This window comes from Squalius cephalus, assembly GCF_949319135.1.
Source record: "Squalius cephalus genome assembly, chromosome: 2".
NCBI classification, from domain to species: Eukaryota; Metazoa; Chordata; class Actinopteri; order Cypriniformes; family Leuciscidae; genus Squalius; species Squalius cephalus.
Genome location: NC_137123.1, coordinates 46,201,916 through 46,226,869, shown reverse-complemented (window position 1 = coordinate 46,226,869; position 24,954 = coordinate 46,201,916). Strand labels below are relative to the sequence as shown.

The window sequence follows — 24,954 nt, the reverse complement described above, 5'->3', positions numbered from 1 at the left end:
AAGTTAAGAGCAATTACAATGTATGAGTACAAAATAAAAATCGATCAGTTCTGCTTACTTTTTGCCAACTTATTTGTGTTTACAGTGATGCAGTAAAGTTGAGGATCATTATTTAGAACAGCCATTATGATTAAATAAATAATTTACTTTATAAAAAGCATTTGTCAGCATCAGTTATATCATGAATTAGCACTGACCAATTGTTTTATTGCATTTAATTCAGGTTAAAATAATTGATAAATATATTATTGTTCATTGTTCATTCATGATAGATTAAATGTATTTTTTTAATTAATAAATGTACTAAATGTATTGCACATTGATAGTTTGTGTTATCCATTGCATTCACTAATAAACAATTCTCTTATGGTTCAACTTCAGTAGTTTATTGTAAAGTCTTAAGAGTTAATAAGTACATTGCTACAAATATGTGCAATATTATTACTTGAAGAATTGTACTTTTTAAACTTTTAAGTTTAAAACAATATCTGAAGTTTTGGTGAGAACTTACCATAACTTTCACAAATATCCATGTTCATCTAGCCCTTTTGAAGTGACAGGGTGCCATTTAGCAGTGGGCTTATTGATGCTATTGCCTGAAAAGGACAACTTAGTTTATTTAAGCTAGTAACTACAGTTAGTAAGTAACTAAATACATACACTACCAATTCAAAGGTTTGGGGTCAGTAAGATTTTTTTTTTTTTTTTAAGAAATACTTTTATTCAGCAAAGATGCTTTAAATTGCTCAATAGTAACAGTAAAGACATTCATAATGTTACAGAAGATTGCATCACGGTTTCCACAAAAATATTAAGCAGCACAACTGTTTTCAACCTTGATATTAATAATAAATGTTACTTGAGCACCAAATCAGCATATTAGAATGATTTCTGAAGGATCATGTGACACTGAAAACTGGAGTAATGGCTGCTGAAAATTCAGCATTGAATTTTGCATTACAGGAATAAATGCTAACTTAATTAAATTTAAAAAATAAATAAATAATAGAAAACAGTTATTTAAAACTGAAATAATGTTTCACAATTTTACAGTGTATACTGTTTCTTGGTCAATTAAATTAGCCATGATAAGCAAAAACATTAAAAAAATCTTATCAACCCCAAACTTGTTTAACAAACTTTTTAAATACAGCAATATATCAATGAATGAATGAACAGCTCAGCTGAGCTCTAACATACCAGAGTCAGACTTATTTTTGGCACGTTCAGATTGGTTCTCTATGCGGCTTGACTGTCCCGTGTCTCTCCCGTCCTTAACAGCTCCTCTTGGCTCAGGCATGGAGAGGACCAACGGCCTCTGGTGGTGATACTTTAGTCTGTAGGTGTCTGTCATACAATTATCCACAGAGAAATAAGTGGTCAGTGCTACTCCAGATCCTGGAGACACTGAAGCAGATGGCTTAACCCACCCACAAGATCTTTCCTCAGGCTCGCTGGACACCTGCTCCCCTCTTTCCTGGTCAGAACATGATTTTGAGCTCATATCTGATGAGCTTGGGCATGTGCCATTGATTTCCATTCTCTTGTGTACTGCGGTGGTGTGCAATGATGAAACGCCACGGTCGGATGCTCTGGAAGCTGTCTGTGATGGCTCCTGTAAAATTCTGGGACGGAAGGGTGGAGTCTTTATCTCAATAGGTCGCTGTGCGTGTTTGGAATGAGTTGGCATTGATGGAGCTATTGCTGACTCTTCCCTCGGCTGCAAAGGGTAAATGGTGCAATTAGGACCCGGTGATTCGTGTGGAGCGACTTCACTGGTGCTAGAACGATAAGCACTGTCTTCCAGCTCTGAAAGAGGGTTAGTGAGTTCATCAGAACTGTTACACTCTGAACTGTTGATCTTGCCCAGGCGGCGCAGAAGGGGGCTTTCTGGACTGTGGTGCCATTGCATGGAAACTTCCTGTTGCTCTGCTTGTAGGTCGCCGGCCGATAGGTCTTTCTCTGCGTAGCCCCCTTTCCTGGCACCACAGGATGAGTATCTAAGCTTCCTTCTGTGAAACATGAACACTCTTGTTTAGATGTCACCTTATTTCATCATATTTACATATTTCAGATATTTTCTTAACATACTGTATTGTCTCATTTAAACTAACAAAACGAACTAACAACAACGAAAAAACTACAGAAATGGCCTATTACACAATTGCCCTATATACTTTGATTGTAAAGGAGTCAAAGTGTCCATGATTAAGAAGTGGATAAGTCTTATAAATATCTAGTTTACAACAAACGTGTCAAATTTGGAAATGTACTGTTGTATAGATGTTGATTTTATATGGTTTTGAAAAACTTGTTTAAGAAAAGTTTGCATTTAATGACTCAAATATCACAAATGTCATGTGGTATAACTTGTGTGAGTAATTTCAGTACATTCTTTTAATGAGGCTTTTTTCTTCATTAATATATCAACACAGTTACATCACCCTCACACTTTTATTTCATGCCCTTTAAAAAAATGCATTTTAATTCATAAATTAAAAACATAAGGTGTATTCAAGTCATAGTACAAATTGCATTTTAATGCATTTCTTGAAAAAAAGTTACAAAAAATAGAGGCATGTGATTGACCTATGTGCAACTGTCAATGCATTATTTGTAGGCATAAAACAAGTTAGTAATCAACTGGATTTTTAATTTGTATTTAACCTTTCTTTGAGAGTTTATATTCTTATATATTTGTCTGTTTATTATTGTGATCAAACTGTGATTCAAATATCACCATAAAATGTTTTTATAAATGTGAACTGTATATTGCAACATATTTGCAGTGTAAAGACAAAGCCTGCAAATACCTTGAACTTGGGCTGCCTTTCATGAGATGTTCTGAGTTCTTTCCCTGAATTTTAACCAAATGTTTACCTGAGGAAACAAAATGCAAATCAATAATTTATTTTATTTTCTGAGACATAGAACAACAGGCAATAAAGCCTAAAAGGTGGATTTTTGCATCTCTGCCATTGGTGTGTAGCGACAAAGGAACAGAACTGCCAAAATCCCCCTATTTGGATCACAGTGGGCACAGACACACTCACTAGGACACATCCTACTCACTTATTTATAAATAGACAGACTATTCATCTCTTTCCTGCCAACCTGCTGAGTTCCATGCGAGGATAAAGCCACAGGATACAACATGTGCTCTAAGTCTAAGAATTAAAGGCATTAGTTATAAAAACATTTTACAACTGATGATATTTTTGTATTTTCACTTTCCTGTACTCCTGTATTTATCTCTTTACTGAATGTGTGCTGTCCTACTGGCACATAAGCTTCTTTTTTACTTTACTAAGAATGGGATTTAAAATTCCATGACTTCTGGGAAACCAAGATTCGGAAATAGTACATGCAGATTTTAAAGACAGAGATATCAAGGGGCTGCTTTTGTGACTGCTACACAAGACTGACGACAATGGTGCAACTAAGGCATTATAAAGAATTTGATTTATCTCTCTCTCCTACATCCCCATTTTCCAACCTAATATAACACTCTTTAGTGGGACGATGTGTTTTAAATTTTAAGCTGCTTCTGTCTGTTTTTGCTCTCATAGAAGGAGAGAGAGGGATTTTCTCAGTTTTTGGCATGCTACCATGTGCTACCATGGAATTAGAGAGAATTACAGTTGCATAAAATCACAAAGTATTCAAAAACATGACAAAACTGTAGATGAGTCAGTTTTTTGGAATGACTCCAAATGCCAGTCTATCTTTTGGGGTTTGATGGAGCTTAGTTTCATTTGTAGATTAAACTAAAACATTTTTTTGAGCACATGCTAATTTACGGGGTGCCAAGTGTGACCTGAAATGCTCATTCTGTGAATGAAATATGTATTTAGTCCATGAAAGGGGGTTAAAAATTATGTTCTCCACAGAATGAGCATTTTGTAGTGTGCCAATTCATGAAATGTAATGTAGATATTTCCCCTTCAGTCGGTCAAGTTCGACGTCACATCAGAACCAACCGATGAATTGGGATTTCCCCTGAGAGCCCAATAACCTCCAAGTGTTAACTAAACAAGCAAAGGGTGGCCCCCTCCGCTCCCACTCAGCCTCAGCAGCAGCCTCCACCCAGGCCACAGCGTGGAGCAGGTTGTAGGAACGCTGCCCAGCCCATCCAGGCTCCTGCCAAACCAGGCGGTAAAAGTAAGAGCAAGTGGCCCCGAGACGGGCGACCAAGAAATGGAGGGAGCAGCTCTTTGGGAGATAGTGACCGCATCACTCCCTTCCTCGGAGGAAGGCCGGATGGAGAGTTTTGTTTCTGTTCCGCCACTAGCCCCACAGTCAGCGGTACCCAATTTTTAAATAAAAGAACAATTTCCTCTATCTCTGGGTCCCAAGAGGTTGGTGGTGAGCGACGCTATGCCTTGCCACCTCTTCTGTCGCCAGTGGACAGCAGCGTCTCCTCACGCACCCTCTGCCCAACCGTGAAACCAAGTAAGTGTTGCACTGCGCACTCAGACCCCACTTTGGGACGTTATGCCTTCTAAGTCGGGGCCCCCCGTTCCACCTCACTGCCCCACAGCAGATACGTCTGTGGTTCCTCTGACCCCCCACTCCTCTAACACACCGCAAGCTGTGGTGCTAGTTCCCAGTGCTCCACCCCGGTACTTTTCTTTCTAGAAGTGCATGAAGAGGTTACCAGATCGTGGACGGCACCTTGTTGAGAGCTCACTCTACCAGAAGTGTTGCTTCCATCTGGGCGTTGGCGCACGGCGCCTCGCTAACAGATATATGTTCAGCTGCGGGCTGGGCCACACCCAAAACATTTGCTATTTTATAGTTTTTGTGTAGTGCCGGTATCTTTCCGTGTGCTCGCTTCAAATAGCTAGTAACACCGAAGACCTCGCTCAGTGTCTCGCTTGCTGCTCCATTCCACTCCTAAAGGCCGGATAAGTGTGCTATCGTGCTCCAGTAGAGTTCCCCAATTGGTGAGCCCTGTTGAGTTCCTCCACCACCACCATCGGTGGTCAGACGAGGGGGAGCATCCGAAGCCAGGCCTAACACTTGTAAGAACGCCCAGTGGTTGAGCCCTGTGCTAGGCTAGGTGCCCATATATTGTGATCCCTATGGTGACCCCATATGTGTATTCTTCCATGGTACAGCTTCCCTGACTGCGAGCCCGTGTCTTTCCCTTGGCAGAGTCCGCTCTGCTGTCCCTGCCGGCATTGACTCCTCCCTAACTAGGCCGGAGCTACCTCAAAGACATTCCATATGTTGCACTTCCCTAATGGCCAGTCCATATGTGTCATTTTCACATGATACCTCCCTACGGGTAGGATGTGGATTCCGCAGCATTGTTTTCCAAAACTTGAGAGGGGGCGCTTTTCCAGTGTTATCCAATAGTCTCGCTAAATAAGTCATACGGAACAGCAGTGATTGACTCTCTCGGCATAAGCCCTGTCTCATCTTCCGCCCCAGAAGGTGCGGGGGGATTAGGAGGCTTATGCAGTGCGCTGATGCATGTAGGACGTTTTGGTTACATATGTAACCCTCGTTCCCTGAGGGAGGGAACAGAGACACCATGTCCCGTCACCACAGTTGCTGTCCCACCGCTGAGCATCCGGGTCACCAGCTCAGCTCCTCAGCAAAAAAACTTGAATGTGCACTGCATCTTCGCAAATCTTGCATGCCAATGTCCATTGGCTCATTTAGTTTACACTCAAAGGTGATTGGGCTCTCAGGTGAGATCTCAATTCGTCCGACATGACATGGAATGAGGGTTACATACGTAACCGAAAAGGGACGGGAATGAGACACTGCATCAATAATGCTTTGGGAACGCCTCTGCGTGATTGCGTCCAATGGCGAGACCGAATGTCACGGGCAGGTGACATCACGACTAGTAAAGCATAAAAGCACATCCAGAATGACCGGTGTTAGCTTCAATTAGCCGAAGTAAGTCGATCACAGGGACGAAGGAAGTATGGCAAGGTGACGCAGCATATCGATCCCTTCTCAGGGAACTATGGTCACAAATGTAACCTGAGATGTTCCCTTTTGAGGGAACTCGCACTGCGTCAATGCCGCTTTGGGAACGATAATGCCCAAATGCCATGCTTACAAGTGCCTTTCCCTGTATATACTGAGAGCGTTACTAGGACATAAGCACCTGTGAACCTGGAGCAGCACCCAGGTCGAGGTTGCAGAACCTTACGAATGTGAGTAGAGAGGACCAGCCCGCCACACACAAACATCTTGAAGGGAGACACCTGAAATTTAGGTCTTGGAGGCCGCCATACTCCTAGTCGAATGAGCTCTGACAGCTAAAGGTGAATGGTGACCAGAAACCTCATAAGCAAGATGAATAGCCTCAACTATCCATTTGCTAACAGTACTGTCTGTTTTGACGCAGGGGACCCCTTTTTAGGCAAAACGGGCAGCTCTGTGGACATAAGTATCCAGCGCTCTCACTGGACACACAAGGTTCAGCTTTCCTGGTCCTGATCTCCGAAAAGAGGAGGACAGAAGGCTTGCAAAACTTTAGGGACATAGCCTGGCTTTGGGTAAAGGAATTGACCATCCCTGGTGCAAACTCAAAGTAAGAGGGGGTTACCGACAGGGCCTGAAAATCTCCTACTCTCTTTAGAGAAGATATGGCTAGAAGGAACACAGTTTTTAAAGTCAGAAACTTATCTGGAACCCTCTCAAGGGGCTTGAAGGAAGCTGCAGATAGACCTTCTAGCATAATAGCCAGACCCCAAGCTGGAACTCTGGTACAAATTGTAGGCCTCAGCCTCAAAGTGCCATGAAGGAAACATGTTATTAACGGGTCCTTCCCAAACAGATACACCACCCAAAGGCACGTGGTAAGAAGCTATGGCTGCCACGTACACCTTTAGTGTGGAAGGGGATAGCCCTGCAGAAAAAAAGATTTTGCACAAAAATCTAGCACTGAACCATCAAACCAACCGGGCAGTTTACAGGATCCCACTTTCGCATTCTGCACCAAGAAGTAAAAACTCTCCACTTCAAGGCATAAAGTTTCCTTCTGGAGGGAGCTTTGGAGTGAAGTATAATCTCGACTAGGCCAGCTGACAGTCCTGCCTGGGCCCGGGACGAGACAATCATAGATGGGCCCACCCGCGCCTTGATCTCTCCTTTTCCCTTGCTCTTCCTCTCCTCTCTCTCTCCTGTTCCTCTACTCTGCTCTTCCTCTCCTCTCCTGTTCCTCTCCTCTTCTTCTCCTCTCCTGTTCCTCTCCTCTTCTCTCCCACTCCTCTGCTCTTCCTCTCCTGTTCCTCTGCTTTTCCTCTCCTGTTCCTCTCCTCTCCTCTGCTATTTCTTTCCTCTCCTCTGCTCTTCCTTTCCTCTCCTCTCCTCTCCTCTCCTCTCCTCTCCTCTCCTCTCCTCTCCTCTCCTCTCCTCTCCTCACATCTCTCTCTGCAAAAGACAAGTAACTGTAGAAGTGCAGTTTATTAATAGTATGTTAACTAATGTAGTTAACTAGAGTTTAATAAATGGAACATTATTGTAAAGTGTTACAGATTTTTTATACACCGATTCAGACATCTCGTGAGCTCAGTGTTGGACAGATCAGTTGTTTTAACCAGTCATTAAAGTGAATGGTTCAACGGAGTCATTCGTTTGCGTATAGGACGTGTCATTAGTGGATGTGTAGCCTACGGCACACATTGTGTGATTATCTCAGCAGTTTAGGACATCGCACAAGATTTGTGTCAACACAGAAAACATTTCATCACTGGATAGGTTTTTTCGTTTACTGAAATTGTGGTTTATGTCAGCTGAATGGGCAGAATGCTTTTTAGAGAAGATAAGGCAACTTTTTTTTTAGCACAATTCACTCCCCGCGGTAATTCAGGAGAAAAAAATCTCCAAATGCTCCAAGTGAAACTGTGGTCTTACGACCTTTTACTAGCGTGTCAATTGATTTGAATTAATATGCGCGAGGGAGAGAGAGCAAAAAAATGTCAATGCAGGAAACCCCTGTCAAGGCTCGTAAACGTTGGCTGCGCTGTTTCTTACCTTGCTCTACGTTGACTTTACAAGTTCCAGCTTCACTGTCACCACCTTTTTTTAAAAAAAATATTTGTTTAACTAAGGCCTCTATTTTCTTCTTCTCTTTTCTTTCCTTTTCTGAGCACCGGACTTGTGCTGACCGGACATTTTTAGCATTCTGAACTTCAAATCAAATGACAACATCAAATTTTGATCAGTGGCCAAACCATTTTTGTGTTGGGGGTGGGGGAGGTTCTTGACCACTATTTCAAGGACAATTAGAAAGAAAACAAATAAAAAGCTTTTATGTAACTCAAATATTACATATTTTTTCCACAAATAGGCCTATTTTAAATCTTTTAAAAAAAATATTCCATAATTTATGGAATAATGAGGGCCCAGTTCGGTGACCTGAAGCGAACTGGCAGGAAACAACCGACTTGACTGCTTTTTGACCCTGCTCAGAGGGTGCAAGCTTGACACAACCCCTTGTGATGGACCTTGAGTCATAAGCTCACTGGAAACCGCTGCGCCTCAGGGCACCAAGGGTGGCGAGGTTGGCAGAACGGACCAAAGTGCCATCAGGGCACCGTATACTGAGGGCACCGTATACTGAGGTGTACACCGCTCCCTCAGAAGTTCAACACCAGTGGCGTCAGGACGAGAAGAGCGGTCCTCAGATCCGCCTTCTGCTTAGGAGGCTTCGGGTGAGAGTGTCGTCCCAAGCCCCATGATTTTTGTGGAGGGGCACGAGACAAATATGTGGCCCGACACAGCTCTCCAACCGCGTCGGGTCCTACCCCTTGACGACAGAAAGTTTGCTTTTTCGGACGAGCACCTTGTTTCTCGGCTGGCCAATAAATGTTCCACTAAAAATAAACATAATAAATGCAAATAAATGCTGTTAATTGAACCTTCTATTCATCAAAAAATCCTGAAAAACTTTCACCATTTCCACAAAAATTTTAAGCAGCAAAATGTTTTCATAATTGATAATAATGATAAGAAATGTTTCTTGAGCACCAAATCAGCATATTATAATGATTTCTGAAGGATCATGTGACACTGAAGACTTGAGTAATGATGCTGAAAATTCAGCTTTGAATTTTGCATTACAGGAATAAATGTCAATTTAATTCAATAAAAAAAAATAAAAATAAAAAAAAACAACAGTTATTTAAAACTGAAATAATGTTTCACAATTTTACAGTGTATACTGTTTCTTGGTCAAATAAATTAGCCATGATAAGCAAAATTCATACTAGATTCATACAGTATAAGCACCAAAAGGCACAACATCGGTATAGCACATGTGCTAACTGCTAGGTCAAGACTATAACATAACTGTTGATTGTAAAATATTAAAGAAGCAAATTAACTTTACTGGCCATTTTTTTATTTATTTTTTTACAAATTGTAACAAGAGATGATGCTATCAATAATATTATTGATTTGACTGCACTGACACTATCGGACAAGAACAAAACTTGAACTGAAATTAATTTCTGTCATGACAACTTTCGGAGTGTTTGGCATTGTAATTGGTATGACAATGTTGATCTATTTGGTCTTGACAGAACAGAACTGCTACACTGCTGCTGTTATTGCTGCTGCTGCTGCTGCGAGCAAGAAAGACATGCTGCTGTTGTACAATATAATATGCATGAATTACCGATAGCATATGTATACACGTGGAGCTGGGGAAGGTGGAGGGTTTCTGAAAACATGCTGCACTGCTACTGCTACAGCAAATGCTAACTAAATATTTAAAGGTGGAGCACACAAGCTTATTTGCTATTGATAAAGCAGGAACCAATCAGCTGTGCCCTATAGAGAATGATGTGATTGCAAGCAGATTAAGTTAAGGACCTATTAGCCTGCGCCATCTAGAGTTTCATGACAGAACTATGTATTTAACTAATTTCATAATTGATGAACTTTACACAGTTATTGAACTGAACTGAACTGAAACAACAAACTGAACTGACTTGAGCTGAATAATGACTTTTTAGAGCTACTTTACAGCAGAATTTAAATTTACCTCATATCTAAAGAAGCTTGCATCATTGATTTTGTTATGTTCCTGTATATTACTGTGAAGCTGCATTGAAACAATCTGTATTGTATAAAGCATAATAGAAATTAAGGTGACTTGACTTGATGCCATGGCATATGGGTAACACTCACCGTACAGCGGAGAATGCACTGCCTCCATTTTTGAGTCACCTTGATTATTATGGCCTTGATCCCTGAGAAAATACACCACTGCATTAAGACCAAGGAATCTAAAAGAAAAACTTCACACCAATCTTTACATAATTTATCCTACCTGAGGTGCTGTGCTTCTTGACTGAGTTTGAGCTCTTTGCCTGTGAAGTTCTCAACACCTGGTGAGTCAGGATTGGTGGAACCACTGCTCAACCTATCACTGCTCTCGTATCCTGACTCTGTCCTCTGGATCATCCAATTATCACTCCGCTGTGCTACATTTGCTCCACCTTTAGGTCTGGTTACCATCATCTGTCGCTGAGACTCCTGGGAGCTTTGACTTTCAGTCTCCAAACGTGAGTCATCTTCGTAAATAGTCATCAGACCTTTTTGTTTCTCCTTCATCAGCCCTCTCTCATGGTCAAAGCGGCGGACACATCGAGGGCTCCCATGTTGTTGCTGCTGCTGACGTTGTTCTAGTTCGCTCAGCACACTGTCCACATTCAGGACCTCTCGCACTGGTCTCCATGAGGGCTTGGACTTGCCACGCTCGGGGAGATTTGTGGACCCACGATGGCAGAGAGATGATGAATCAATGTGACGACTGGTGCCAGTGGCCATTCCCTGGTTTGAGCGCAACTCCTGTGGTGATACACGAACATGTACTGAAGAATGCTCAGGTCGAGAGACTCGTGAGGAGAAAGTTCTTTGTCTCTGGTCAGAATGAAACCTCGGGCCATTTTCAGGGGGAGAAGATGATAGAGTATATGTCATATCTAAAAAAAAAATCAAATTATAAATATAAATATACAGTGGTCCAAAATATATTTGGATACCTAAGCTACTTTAAATATATATAATATAATTTAAATAATGATTTCAAATATACACTTTTCAAGCCAAAGCATTTGACAAAAAAAGTTTTACGTGTCAAATTTTATAACAAACTGATATATTCTTCAAAATCAAGACATGTTCCGATTGTCATATTTTATGACACTTAAGGGAAACTGACTCTATAAAAAAATTAAATTACCTTGACACCATTTTTAAATAATAGACATAAATGGCTGAGAAAAGTTTCAACATAAAACATAAAAAATCCCTTATTTCAACATAATTTGATTACATATGTCACTTGGTTTGATATTTTGTAATCTAAAGCAAATACATTCTGAAATTTTTCAGATTTACTAAACAGGGCAAATTAGCGTGAGAGCACAATTCCACAAATGCGCCAATGGGAGTGGCAAGTTTTGCGCGTGATCTACTGCTGACGCGCAAATTAAAGAACACAGACGCAGTCTAATCATTTACATAATGACCAACGCAATCTACCAAGAGCAGCGCAAATTAGTGTTGGGTCGCAAATAAGCAGAGCTGATGCTCATCAGGTATGGGTCGACACAGGCGCAACTTGTTACATGTAATCTGACAAACACATACACAAACATAGGCCTATATATATGCAGATTTTACGCATATGCTTTTCTTAGGAAACAGCATGGTCTGCAGCAAATTAAACATAACATGGCTTGGCAAACGATATGTTTGGATAACGTCTTCCTCTGGCATTCCAAAGAAATTAATACAAGTGGAAAATATTTTCTACCACGCACTCTCATGTGTTCTCTACGGTGTCTCCTCCTAGCAGCAACAATTGCAGCCATGTCGCAAAATGGGTTAAGACATGCTTTTTTGGGGCCTTTAATATTGGCACAAATACCAGTAAATTGACAAGCGCAATAATTAGTATATAGCATTGCGTGATTCATTTAAATCAGTGATCTCAAACTCAATTCCTGGAGGGCCACAGCTCTGCACAGTTTTGCTCCAACCCTAATAAAACACACCTGATCCAACTAATCAAGGTCTTCAGGATTACTAGAAACTTCCTTGCAGGTGTGAGTTGGAGCTGGTTGGAGCTAAACTGTGCAGAGCTGTGGCCCTCCAGGAATTGAGTTTGAGATCACTGATTTAAATACTCTTCTACCATAAATTTTGCGTCTGAAAGGGAAACTACAACAAATGCATATCCACTGCACTGCGTGACTTTAGTAAATCCAGATAGTAGTTTAACACTTAACACGTAGTTTAACACATGCTGGCACAAGCTGTAAATAAATCTGGCTTGTCCAAATGATGTTTAGGGACAAATTAGATATAAATCATAGTTTCATGCTGTTTATATTGATTTAAATGCACATTAATGATGTTAAATAATAGGGCAATATAATTTAGCAATATTTACTAATTTAGTTAATAAATCTTCTAAAGTGTTCCCTATCAGTTCGGTCACATTCGACGTAGTCAACGTGTCGACTGATTGGGATCATGCTTAGGGAGCCTGTCATCTTTGAGTATTGTTAAAACGAGCCAATGCGCATTGGCGTGTGAGAATTGCACCACACGCTCCGCCCTGCAGCGCTGGTATAAATACGGAAGTAGATGCACACACCAGTTGTCTTTCGCTTCAGAGCCGATCGGTGTCGATGTCTCTGAAGAGTGTTGTTGTGTACAACGAGCGAGTGTGTCTGTGTTCTTCTGGAAGACTCTCCCAGTGCTGGTGGTTTCTACAGCGAGAGTGCAGCAGTGATCGCGAGCTTCTGAGCTCTCAACTGCAGTTTTAACAACATCAAATTTCTGTGTTTGTTGATGGTTGATTGAGGGCGAAAGAAGTAAGTGCTTCACTGTTACAGTTTTACTGTCAGTGTTGCCGCGGTCATTCCCCTGAGTGCTCCGGCGCTGGTGACGGGTCCCATTTCCTGAAAGAGCAACACGGGTGCGTTTGCATCTTTTTCAAGATGCCATTCCATCCGTGTGTTTCTGGGTGCGGTAGGGATCTGTACCTCTCTGATGGTCACAATAGTTGTATCACGTGTTTGGACTTAAAGCACGGTGTGGCAGCTTCTGTGGATGAGTCATGTTCCCACTGCAGGAACATGACCATCGCGGTGTTGAGATCGAGACTCGCCTTCGTCCACGAAGGTCGAGTCCCCATTCCCATGCCCCGCTCTAAGGCTTATTAACTTAATTGAAAAAAAGGTTTTAAAATAAGGTCCCATTTGTTAACATTAGTTAATGCATTATGATTATGCATTATGCATTATGATAACTAATGATAATGCATTAACAGTATTATCTTTTTTAATCTCAGGTAATACAAATACAACTGTTCATTGCTAGCTCAGGTTCATTAAATAATATAAACAGATACAACTTTTGATTTTAATTATGTATTAGTAAATGTTGAAATTAACATTAGATTAATAGATGCTTTTGAAGCATTTTTAAAGCTACAATGTGTAACTTTTTTAGTTGATTCTTAGCAAAAAACACTTAGTTCTTTCAAAAATATATGTGCTCATTAATGTATATTTACTTCTTTCAAGTAATAAAGTATTCTCTTAAGTTTATAATCTGCCTTTGAAAGTACATACAGGTGAGGGGTTCGAATGCCGGTCGCCATGTTGCCCCGCCATCTTGAAACTACATTAGCCAAAGAGGGACATGCCTGTAAATTCAAGCTTCGCCTTTTGCGTTTTTCACTCAGTGACACCGTGACGAATGCGAGGGGAGATTACTCGCGGTGTGTCGGCAGATTTGAAAGATATGTGTGTGTGTGTGTGTGTGTGTGTGTGTGTGCGTGCGTACTCACATTTGAAAGAGCACATTTGAAAGAGAGAATTAAAACGTCAACGGTACAGACAAAACAGCAAGACCATAGTCAATATTGGAGTAACTTTTCCCAGATGGAAAGAGCTCATGAGGAGAAAAGATTTTAAAACGGATGCCGAGGTTGCCTGCTTTCTTCTCGACAGGTAATTCAGCCTGTTGTAATTAATTTGTGTAAATTCAAAGTTTTATAGTTGCTTGTCTAACCATAGCATGGTTGTGCATAACGCCAGAACGACCTCTAGTATAACTTCATCCTCGCGTCAATGGTGAAAAAGTATTGTTTACCCTGTAACATAAATCTGTGCTGCGACGGATCACAGGTAATGAATAGTTTTAAAGGCGCAATTTTTTAAGCTATATAAAAAAAGGACACTGTAAATTTTAGTTACTTTTAATTGCTTTTACTTTGTACACATTGTAATGTTAGCCTAATCTGATTATGCTGGGATAGCCGATTCCAAGGGTGACGTTTACCTCCTGACATCTGTCCTGTAGTTTTATTCATTTTAGACGTATTGTTTATTATTGTCATGGACGAAGTGATAACTGGAAGCCATGTTAATCTTGGAATAATACGGCCACCGGTCCGTAGGAGTTAAAACGCCCTCGGAATTGAGAGGAACAGAAACTAATATTCACTGGGTAGTCATATACAATTTCACCGCTAGATGGGGGTAAAAATCACACAGTGTAGCTTTAAATGTTAGTTCATGTTAACTAATGTTATCAAATGGTATCTTATTGTAAAGTGTTATCAAACACAACTATGTGGAACCTAGTAAGACTCAGTCATTCATAAGGTTACATTAACATGAATATTAAGCCTCTTTGAACAGATATATGCTTTCTGAAGCCTGTTTAATAGGGCAGATGGTTTGCTGTTATTTTGGAGGTTAGCCAGTACTCAAACTTTTTTCCTGTAAGTTGCCCTTAGAAGCTCCGTCTGTCAGAGCAAGTGCCCCCAGCTGAAAATAGAAATGTTGAATCACAACGAGCGCATGGCTTCTTTCATGTTTTCAAACTCCCAGAAAAATATCTGTAAGCTGCTCTCAACTAAATAAACAGTGGCTGTGTATGCAGAAAAATAAGTAATTAAGTAATAAGGTTCACTAAAAGCAAAAAAAATCATTGCATTGATTCATCATTAGTTAATTCATTGTAATTAAAAAAAAATATTTGATAGTTCTGTGGACTCAATAATAGCATTTAAAAATGGTTAATAATATTAAAAGCTGAGAGATTCAAAATGTCTGATTGATTAACACCATTAGATATGTATGATGACATATATATATATTACTGTCTCGAATTCATATCAAAATATGCAGAAATGCATACAAATTCTCATATGAAACCTAAAAACCTCTGTGCACAAGCGTAGTACGAACTTCCGCTGTCGCCAGAAGTCGGCATATCTGTTTCCGGTTTAATTGCGCGTCGCCCAAAATGTCTATTTCGTGCAGCGAAATTGAAGCTCAAATGGCTGTTAGCGACTTGAAGCAGAGCAAAGTGGCACACAGCAGTGCTCCTTACGTACCCATGTTAACAGGTTAGAGCTTTCACACTGCACGCGGTTGCAGTCCGTCGATCCGTTCCAGCTACAGCAGTGCAGAGATCGTTTCCGCACCGAGTCTATTTCTGCTGTGCTGCAAACGCTGAATTAAAGTGACAGCGCATGTTTCGTGGTCAAAATGAACAAAGATTGACCTGAAAATGTAGTAATTTCACCATAAATGCGTTTAACTAAATAAATGTAGTAATCTCACCATAAATGCATTTAATTATATACTACTATTTTTCACAATCATCTTTTTACTTTTAGAAGACTGGGGTAAAGCAAGGAAAACTACAATTTACTTCAACAAGGCGACATAATGAACAACACTTATCTCATTCGTGGAGGTGGAAAAACAAGTTGTGACACGCAAGATCTATTTTATTAAAATTTAAATACAAAAGAAAAGGCATGAGAGTCGGCTGTTTTTGTCAATTTACAGTTAAGTATTTGACCACTTGCTTGAGCAACTTAATATAAGTATAAGTAATGCATGGAATAATGACCCTACGTTGTTTAAATTGTGTTTAAACGTGCATGCGTCCATTAAAGAGTGTATATGTGTACAAAGAGAATCGCAATGCTGACAAAACTTTTTTTTAAATAAAAGTTGCAGCATAACTTCTGGATTTTAAATAAAAATAGTAAGTAAGTGTTTGTGGTACAGCCGTGAATCAGTTATTCACTGCAAACACATCATATATGAAGCACTATAGCGCGTGCTGCTCCTGCACCGCACACACACTGCACACGGAGTATGTGTGAAACGGGCGTTAGATCCACCTACAGTTCTTAGAAACTTAGATGTGTCACGCACATTATATTCTTTTTTTCGTATACAACAGCAGCACTCATCTTGTTTGTTTATAGCGGATGCCGATGAAGACAGTCGTAAACCGGAAACTGATATGCCGACTTCTGACAATTGCGGAAGTTCGTCACGACGCTTGTGCACGTAGCCTATTTCAGAGACATGAAGAAAAAAAAGGACAGCACTACAGTAGCAAAATAAAAGTCTAAAATCGGCTTATGTTAAAAGGACTCTAGTGCTCATAAAAAGGTTTAGCAATTCTTTTTTGGCGTGAGGATGATTGATGCATATTACCAGTGGAAACCGTATTGCAATGTGCAACACACAAATCTCCATAAACTAAAAAAATTCAAAAACTACAAGGGAAAAATGTGTATGGTCTAAACCACATGTGTCAAACTCAAGGCCCGCGGGCCTATTCCGGCCCACCACATTATTTTATATGGCCCGCGAGAGCATATGGGTGTCTTAAAATTAGGGATCGAACGAAATTTAGGCTGCCGAAAAATTTCGGCCGAAATAACCTTTTCGGTTTTTGACCAAAAGATACTAGAAAGCCACCGCGCCCCTCCGTGTTCGGCGATGGTTTGACTCTGGCTGAGCGTCTTTTATGACTTTGCGTGCGAGTCCGCACGCTGTGTGCGCGCGCTGTGCTCTCCTCTCCGTGTTCACAGCGCGTTCTGCTCAAAAAACCGACATGAAATTTCTCTGGACTTGTTTCTTTTTGCAATAGCACTACTGTGCTGTAACATGTGTATAGCCATGGTGTGTATAGCCGTGCTGGGCAACACTGGTAAAATTACACAAATCTGGTCCTCTCCCTGCTCTGCTCATGCTCTGATAAAAAATAGCTTTGTAGGACTATACTCAGGGGTGCACATAACTGGTGCTCACGTGTGGTAAAAATAAACGACGCGCAGCAGAAAACATGGAAGGAAGCGCTTTTGAGTACCAACATTTTGGGCCAAAATGTTGGTACTCAAAAGCGCTTCCTTCCATGTTTTCTGCTGCGCGTCGTTTATTTTTACCACACGTGAGCACCAGTTATGTGCACCCCTGACTATACTTTATTTCAGGGTTCACCAATCTCGGTCCTGGAGGGCCGCTGTCCTGCAGAGTTTAGCTCCAACCAGGTCCAACACACCTGTTTGAAAGTGTCTAGTATGCCTAGTGAGACCTTGATTAGCTGGTTCAGGTGTGTTTAATTGGGATTGGAGCTAAACTCTGCAGGACAGCGGCCCTCCAGGACCGAGATTGGTGAACCCTGCTTTATTTTGACAATTGGTCAAAAAATAAATCTGTTATATCTGATTCTTATGGAAGCTTGTTTCCGCCACAAAATAAAAAAATAAAAAGATAATTGCGACTTTTTATCTCACAATTGCGAATTTACATCTCGCAATTCTGACTTTATTTCTCAGAATTACGAGATATAAAGTCAGAATTCTGAGATATAAAGTCAGAATTGCGTGAAATAAAGTCAGAATTCTGAGATATAAAGTCAGAATTGCGAGATATAAAGTCGCAATTGCGTGTTATAAAGTCAGAATTCTGACTTTTTTTCTCGCAAAATGCGACTTTATATCACGCAATTCTGACTTTATATCTCAGAATTCTGACTTTATATCTCAGAATTCTGACTTTATATCACGCAATTGCGAGATATAAAGTCAGAATTGCATGATATAAAGTCGCAATTGCGTGTTATAAAGTCAGAATTGTGAGATATAAACTATTCTAAGGTAAAAAAAAAAAAAAAGTCCGTCTTTTTTTTTTCCTTAGAATTGGACTTTATATCTCACAATTCTGAGAAAAGATGTCAGAATTGCGAGATATAAACTCGCAATTGCGTGATATAAAGTCAGAATTCTGAGATATAAAGTCAGAATTCTGAGATATAAAGTCAGAATTCTGAGATATAAAGTCAGAATTGCGTGATATAAAGTCGCAATTGCGAGAAAAAAAGTCAGAATTCTGACTTTATAACACGCAATTGCGACTTTATATCTCGCAATTCTGACTTTATATCTCAGAATTCTGACTTTATTTCACGCAATTCTGACTTTATATCTCAGAATTCTGACTTTATATCTCGCAATTCTGAGAAATAAAGTCAGAATTGCGAGATGTAAACTCGCAATTGTGAGATAAAAAGTCGCTATTATCTTTTTATTTTTTTATTTTGTGGCGGAAACAAGCTTCCATAGATTCTGCTGCATAGAACTGATTGAAGAATAATATATTGATATTTTATATTATTTTAACCCCTTGCTCATCACCCCCAATTTTGGCAAGTGCTGCATACATGAAATGCCCAAAATAAAAAGGTTACTGCTCATAAGTAATTCTGAATAGAAACATAACACACATACATTTAGAAAGCCAACCCTTGAGAGTTTATAGTTCAAGACTCAAAATTAACCAGACTGTTATTAATATTGAGATATATAAGCTCAAACATATTTTGAACTAAAATAATCTGGGATCACCAGTGATCCCTGTCAGGTAAGGGGTTTTTAATATAGGTACCAGTATTAGCCTTTTCACCATTTGTATCACTCCGCTTGTCTGTGTTTGCGCCACTTGCATCATTAAGCCAGTAGGTGGCGACAAGTGACTGTCTTTATGAGTGAACAATTGAACTTTAAACTGATTAGTGCCAAAAACATTGATTAACTGATGAAAGAAACAAGTTGCTGAAATCAATCTTTAATGCTAATATAAATTGCTCATTTGCCGGACACAAAAAGATTGCACTGGCTTTTGATTGAAATGTAACATCTATGCAAAATAATCCTTGAAAGATTTCTCATTTAAGGCCATTCCTTTTTGGAATATGTGATTGTGTTTTGTCAACAATAAGCAGAAATATTCTGCATTTCCATATTGTAGTGTGGATCATTCATTGCAACATTTATCCTCATTCTCATTTTTAAGAATCTGTTATCTTGACAAATAATTTATGCTACTGCCCACTGACATGCTTTTAAAGCTATTGTTATCCACATTTTTTGGCCTTTAAACACCTTAAAATGCACATAATTATGTAGGTCCGTGAAATCCAAATTGTATCGGGGGAGGGGAGCATGTCCCCGAACCCCCCTAACTACCTCACATTTGAATAAGCATGACTGTGTGGTAATGTGTGTTGTGTGGCTACAGTGCCAAGGCTGACTTTTTGAGCCAGTTTGCCCCTGCATATATACAGTACAATATACATTATTCTCTGTATCAAATCATTATTATCCAGCCCCTGATGTTTCGGGCTCATCCCCTGATGTTTTTAAAACCTAAAAACACCCCTGCAAATGCATATACATTATTTGTAACTTAAATAAGTAATAATCAAATAAAGAGACAATATATTAACATTTTAAAAGTCTTACAGTTACAACCGGCCCTTTGAGGGCAGCCATAATGCTGAAGTGGCCCTCAGTGAAAATGAGTTTGACACCCCTGGTCTAAACTAACATTATAATATGATTAAAGTGTACATATTTTATGAGCACATTAGTAAAAAAGAGCATAATTGTTGTGCACTTATTCTGAGTAAATTATCATTAGAACTGCATTATTCTGTTGGTTTTTTTATAGAGAAAAATATAATGGACTCTACAAAGGCTACTGTCCAAAGGATGATAATTCATTTTAGATTCAATAATGAAAATATTATAAATATTATAAATATGTATCTTTTATTAACATACCTTTGTGTTGGAGAGAGTCTGATCTTCGGTAGCTTCTTTCACTCTCTCTCCTCTGTCCTCCTCCGCGGTGAGAAAAATCTCTAGAATATTCTCGAAACTTGCTGGGACTTTCTGGAAGCACTTTAACTGAGAAATTGAAAATGCATAAATTGGTAGGATCAAAACTCTAAAGAGCTCTCACTCTTGGCAGAAAATTATCTTTACAATGCAAGAGATAAACAATAAAACAATACAACTTTGTTTCTTTCTTTAGTTAAAGGGATATGGAAATTCTCTCACGATTTACTCACCCTCATGTAATTCCAGATGTACTTTATATGACTTTATTTCTTAAAATGAACACAAATGAAGACAAAGTGAATGTGATGGTAATCCATACAACCCCAGTTGATGAATCAATGTCTTCTGAAGTGAAACAATAGGGGTCTGAAAGAAAAATACTAATATTTTAATATTTTTTTTAAATATAAACAATCGCTTCCAGCTGTCATACGTGGGTTCATGAGAGTGTCGTGAAAAGCTACATCAGCATGTTGTAAAGCATGATATAACCGTGAAGCTCACGTGAGAAGTGACGGGGAACCCGCATAGGACAGTTGAGTTAAATGATGGTTTATAGTTAAGAAAGTTTCAAATATTATTTAAAAATATTATTAAAAAGTATATTTTTACACCCACCAATCATTTTGCTTCAGAAGATGTTGATTCATCAGCTGGGATTGTGTGGGTTACCGTCGAGGTTGTTCTGCATGGTTTTTGAATCATTAACTTTAAGGAACTTCTCCACTTGTGTCATGGACTCACAAAGAAGTAATTAATTTCTACAAATCTTTGCTTGACTTTATTTGAAGTAAGAAAGTCATATACAACTGGGACACATGAGGGTGAGTAAAGGATGAGAGAATTTTCAATTTTGGGTGGAGTAAGCCTTTAACCATTGCGTAGAAGCATACAATACTGTACAGGAATAGTAATGATGATGACCTACAACGATTGGATGAAGATTGCATTGGTGTTTTGAGGGATCCCTGATTTGTTCGTTGGGAACCAGCACTCACATCTCTCACACTCTCCAGTTTCTTAGAGCATGTCAGCTGAGTGTCTGCAACAGAAAAAGAGAGACAGAGAAATCACAGGGGTAAGTCTACATCCAATTAGACTTTTTCAAATGCAGTCTTACATAAATACTCTGCCATTGCAAAAGTTTTGTTCCCTTTCGAGGGAACTCGAACTGCGTCAATAAGACACTTTGGGGAACGCCCTAAGCGTAGCGGCTCTGAAGCATGAATGAAACTAAGCCAATCTTGATTGGTATTGCGTCATGACGTAACGTGTGACGGCATACATGGAAGCTACAAAGGGACGCTGGCATACAACAGAGTTAGCTTTTTGCTCTTCAGCAAGCACTCTGTGTCAAACTGTCTGTCCTATTTGGTGTTGTTTGTCCCATAAGAATTATCCCAAATAAGGTCTGCATTGCAATATAGAATCTAGTGGCTCGGATCTCGCATTTGCCGAGGCAGCGCATAGATTACGGGTATACTCTGCAATAAAGATTATGTGACTGGGATCTCGCGTTTGCCGAGGCAGCGCGTAGATTAAAGGTCTGCATTGTAATACAGAATCTATAGTGGCTCGGATCTCGCGTTTGCCGAGGCAGCGTGTAGATTACTGGTCTATTCTGCAAAGATTCTGTGGCCGCGATCTCGCGTTGCTGAGGCAGCGCGTAGATTGCAATACAGAATCTATAGTGGCTCGGATTTCGCGTTTCCCGAGGCAGCGCGTAGATTACGGGTCTACTCTGCAATAAAGATGTGTGGGTGCGAGGCATTCACAGTCAGCTCCTAAGGGTGCTGGCAGTGTTCATTGAGAAATATCTCGGCGCCCGCGCGCATCCGTGCGCTGTCGGATGTTTCAACCTAGCACCTGTTGACTTTCTTCTCGAGGGATGAAAGCCAAATATATTGTAACGGCTCGGATCTCGCGTTTGCCGATGCAGCGTGTAGATTATGAGACCGTATAAATAAATATTAAAACAGTATTGTCTGGTGATTGTGGCTGCATTTAATTATATGAAATTAAAATGATGGAATATTATCTGACTTTAAGAAGTTAGATATTTTAATTCAGCCTACCATCCAGACTGTGTTTCACTTATCCAGTGTTTATGGCTGCATTTAATTCTGAGGAATTAAAATGATGAGCAGTGAACGTCGAAAATAGTTTTCGATTTTTCCCTGCCGGTTCTCAGGGTATTGCAAACGAGACGAAAATGGCTGTCCCCCCGTGGAGGGACAAGTGAGAATCACTCCTCCGTGGAGCCCTCAGGAAATCGATGTTTGTATCCAGCGTCAAGTGCGCTTCGGGACACATTGGTTTTCACTGAATGCACGCTGCAGTGTCCGGCCAAAAGGCTTGCGGCCAGGCAGTGTTCGCGTCCGCACATCGGAAGCTGTTTTCGATTATTCCCTGCCGGTTCTCCGCTTCAGGGTGTCGAGAACTAAACTGAAAGAGCCTCCCCTCTGGGGAGCCCTCAGGAAATCGATGTCTGTATCCCACTGTAAAGTGCGCTTCGGAACACATCGGTTTCCAGCGAACGCACGCTGCTCTGTCTGCCCCACAGGCTTGCGGCCAGGCAGCACTCGCGTCCACACATCGAGAACCGTTTCGACCAAACCCTGCCGGATAGCCGCTTCAGGGGATCGAGAACGAATCTCGAATAATACCTGAAATCAGTCTCGAGAGGCTGGTTCCCTTAGTAGAATATTTCAAAGCATGGCAAGACCTGCCAAACATGTCTCCTTGGGTCCTGCACACAATCGGCAGTTTGATTCCACCCACCGAAATTCAACGGGTTGTTATGGAATGCAGCCAACCCAGTGCAGGGTTGGGTATTGGAACAGGAATTAAACTCCCTGCTGATAAAAGAGGCCATAGAGTGTGTTTCTCTGCCGGACAGGGAGTCCGGGTTCTACAGCCGCTACTTCATAGTTCCCAAGAAGGATGGAGGGTTGCGCCAACTTAAGATCTAAGGCATTTGAATCGGTCTCTGAGGCGATTCAGGTTCAAGATGCTCACTATTCCCATCATCGTGAGTCAGATCAAATCTGAGGATTGGTTTGTCACGATAGATCTAAGGGACGCATACTTCCACATATCCATCCTTCCATCTCACAGGAAGTTCCTGAGGTTCGCTTTTGGGGGCGAAGCGTTCCAATATTGGGTTCTTCTGTTCGGCCTAGCTATGGATGCAGCTCTAGCTCCGCTGAGGCTTCAAAAAGGGGTGTCAGGGTGCTAAATTATATCGACGACTGGCTTATTATGGCCCAGTCACAAGAGCTGGCAGTTCGGCATTGAGATGTCGTCCTTGCCCACATCCAGAGCCTGGGGTTGTGACTCAACTCGAAAAAAAGAGTGTTGGCACCAGTCCAGAGAACCACGTTCCTGGGAGTGGCGTGGGACTTGGTCACGATGCGGGCACAATTGTCTCCTGCACGGATCGAGTCCATCCTGGCCACGGTGGCCAGTATAAAGCTAGGCCAATCCATCACTGTAAAACATTTTCAGAGAGCGTTAGGGCTCATGGCAGCAGTGTCCAACGTCATTCCATTCGGCCTGCTGCACATGAGGGCCATGCAGTGGTAGTTGAAAACCAAGGGGTTTTCCCCAAGGGGAAACCTGTTCTGCATGATCAGGGTTACGCGCAGATGCCTTCGTTCCCTATCTATGTGGAAAAAAAGTTTGGTTTCTGTCCCAAGGCCCGTGCTGGGAGCATCATGTTGCCGGAAAGCCGCTTCGACAGACGCTTCCCTCACGGGCTGGGGCGTGGTCATGGATGGCAGGGCTCTGAGGAGCTTCCTCCCAGACCTCAGGGGTCACCACGTAGACAATGTGTCGGTATTCTCGTACTTGATTCATCAAGGGGTTCTGAGATTGCGCCCTCTATCCAGATTGGCGCATCAGATCCTCCTGTTGTCCCAGGGGAAACTGTTATCTCTGTTATACAAGCTATGCATGTATGCTTTTCCCCCGATCGCTCTGCTCCTGGGAGTTCTGGAGAGGGTCCGTCGAGACGGGATCAGCCTACTTCTAGTTGCCCCGTACTGGCCGGCCCGGGTATGGTTTTCATCATAGCATTCCTGACAGGAGGGACCTGCTTCCACAGGTCGGGGGCTCAATATTCACCCTCGACCAGACCTGTGGAAACTTTGGGCCTGGCCTCTGCGGGGGCTCAGTACCTAGAGGTTGGCCTGTTGGCTGGAGTGGTTGAGACCATACTCAGTTCCAGAGCTCCTTCCACGAGGAGATTGTACGGCCTAAAGTGGAATGTGTTTGGTGTAGACAGCGTGAGGTGGACCCAAGTGTGCCGCATAAGCCCTGCAAAGTGAAGCCAAAACGTCTCGATCGCCCCCTGGTGACTGGTCCTAGTATAGGTTATAAGCCCCGCCTCCCCGTGTTATTCAACGGGACGTGAGACCAACTAAACAATTAAATTAGACTTCAAATATCTTTTTTCCAAAGGTGGTTTCTTTCATTTGCTGTTGTTTTTATCACGCTGATGTAAGTTCAAGTGTCTGTTTCAAAAATAAGTTGGTTTTTAGTTAGTTACGTGATGCGGTGGTGTAACGTCATGATGGACAGCTGTGATTGACAGGTTCTCTGAGCGAAGTAGTCACTGAAGCACCAACGGACATTTTTTTCGGGACCTTCAGAGGACTGAGGAGATTGTATTTACTTTATTTTAACAAGCCTCTTGTCGTACTGCAATCAATTTTTAAAAAAGTGTGCACAATGCACTCTCCCTGAGTACATTCTGCGAGAGTGAGGGCGGAGCGTTGATTTCGCAGCTTTACTTCCTGCTCACTACTGCGCAGTTCTGGTCCCGAGATCGCTACTGAAAAAATCGCTACTCAAAAAATTATCCTTAATTTTTGCATTAATTTAAAACGCATTGCTGCATAAGCAGACCTAGGCGAGGCAGCTCGCGCGCCTATTGGTTGCTCTGCTGCAACCTATCGAGG

General features: G+C 41.1%; 1 protein-coding gene across 1 annotated transcript in view; it reads right to left on the bottom strand.

Moving 5' to 3' along the window:
* The window catches only part of usp53b (ubiquitin specific peptidase 53b), an 88,397-nt gene that overhangs the window by 9,288 nt on the left and 54,155 nt on the right, over positions 1-24,954 (bottom strand). Inside the window, exons 11-17 of the mRNA XM_079863577.1 lie at positions 20,922-21,035; positions 19,934-20,059; positions 10,304-10,958; positions 10,162-10,223; positions 2,814-2,880; positions 1,201-2,012; positions 512-596 (exon numbers count right to left, since the gene is read on the bottom strand). Coding sequence (XP_079719703.1) covers positions 520-596; positions 1,201-2,012; positions 2,814-2,880; positions 10,162-10,223; positions 10,304-10,958; positions 19,934-20,059; positions 20,922-21,035 — 1,913 coding nt within the window. The 3' untranslated portion in view covers positions 512-519. The remainder of the gene's footprint in view (positions 1-511; positions 597-1,200; positions 2,013-2,813; positions 2,881-10,161; positions 10,224-10,303; positions 10,959-19,933; positions 20,060-20,921; positions 21,036-24,954) is intronic.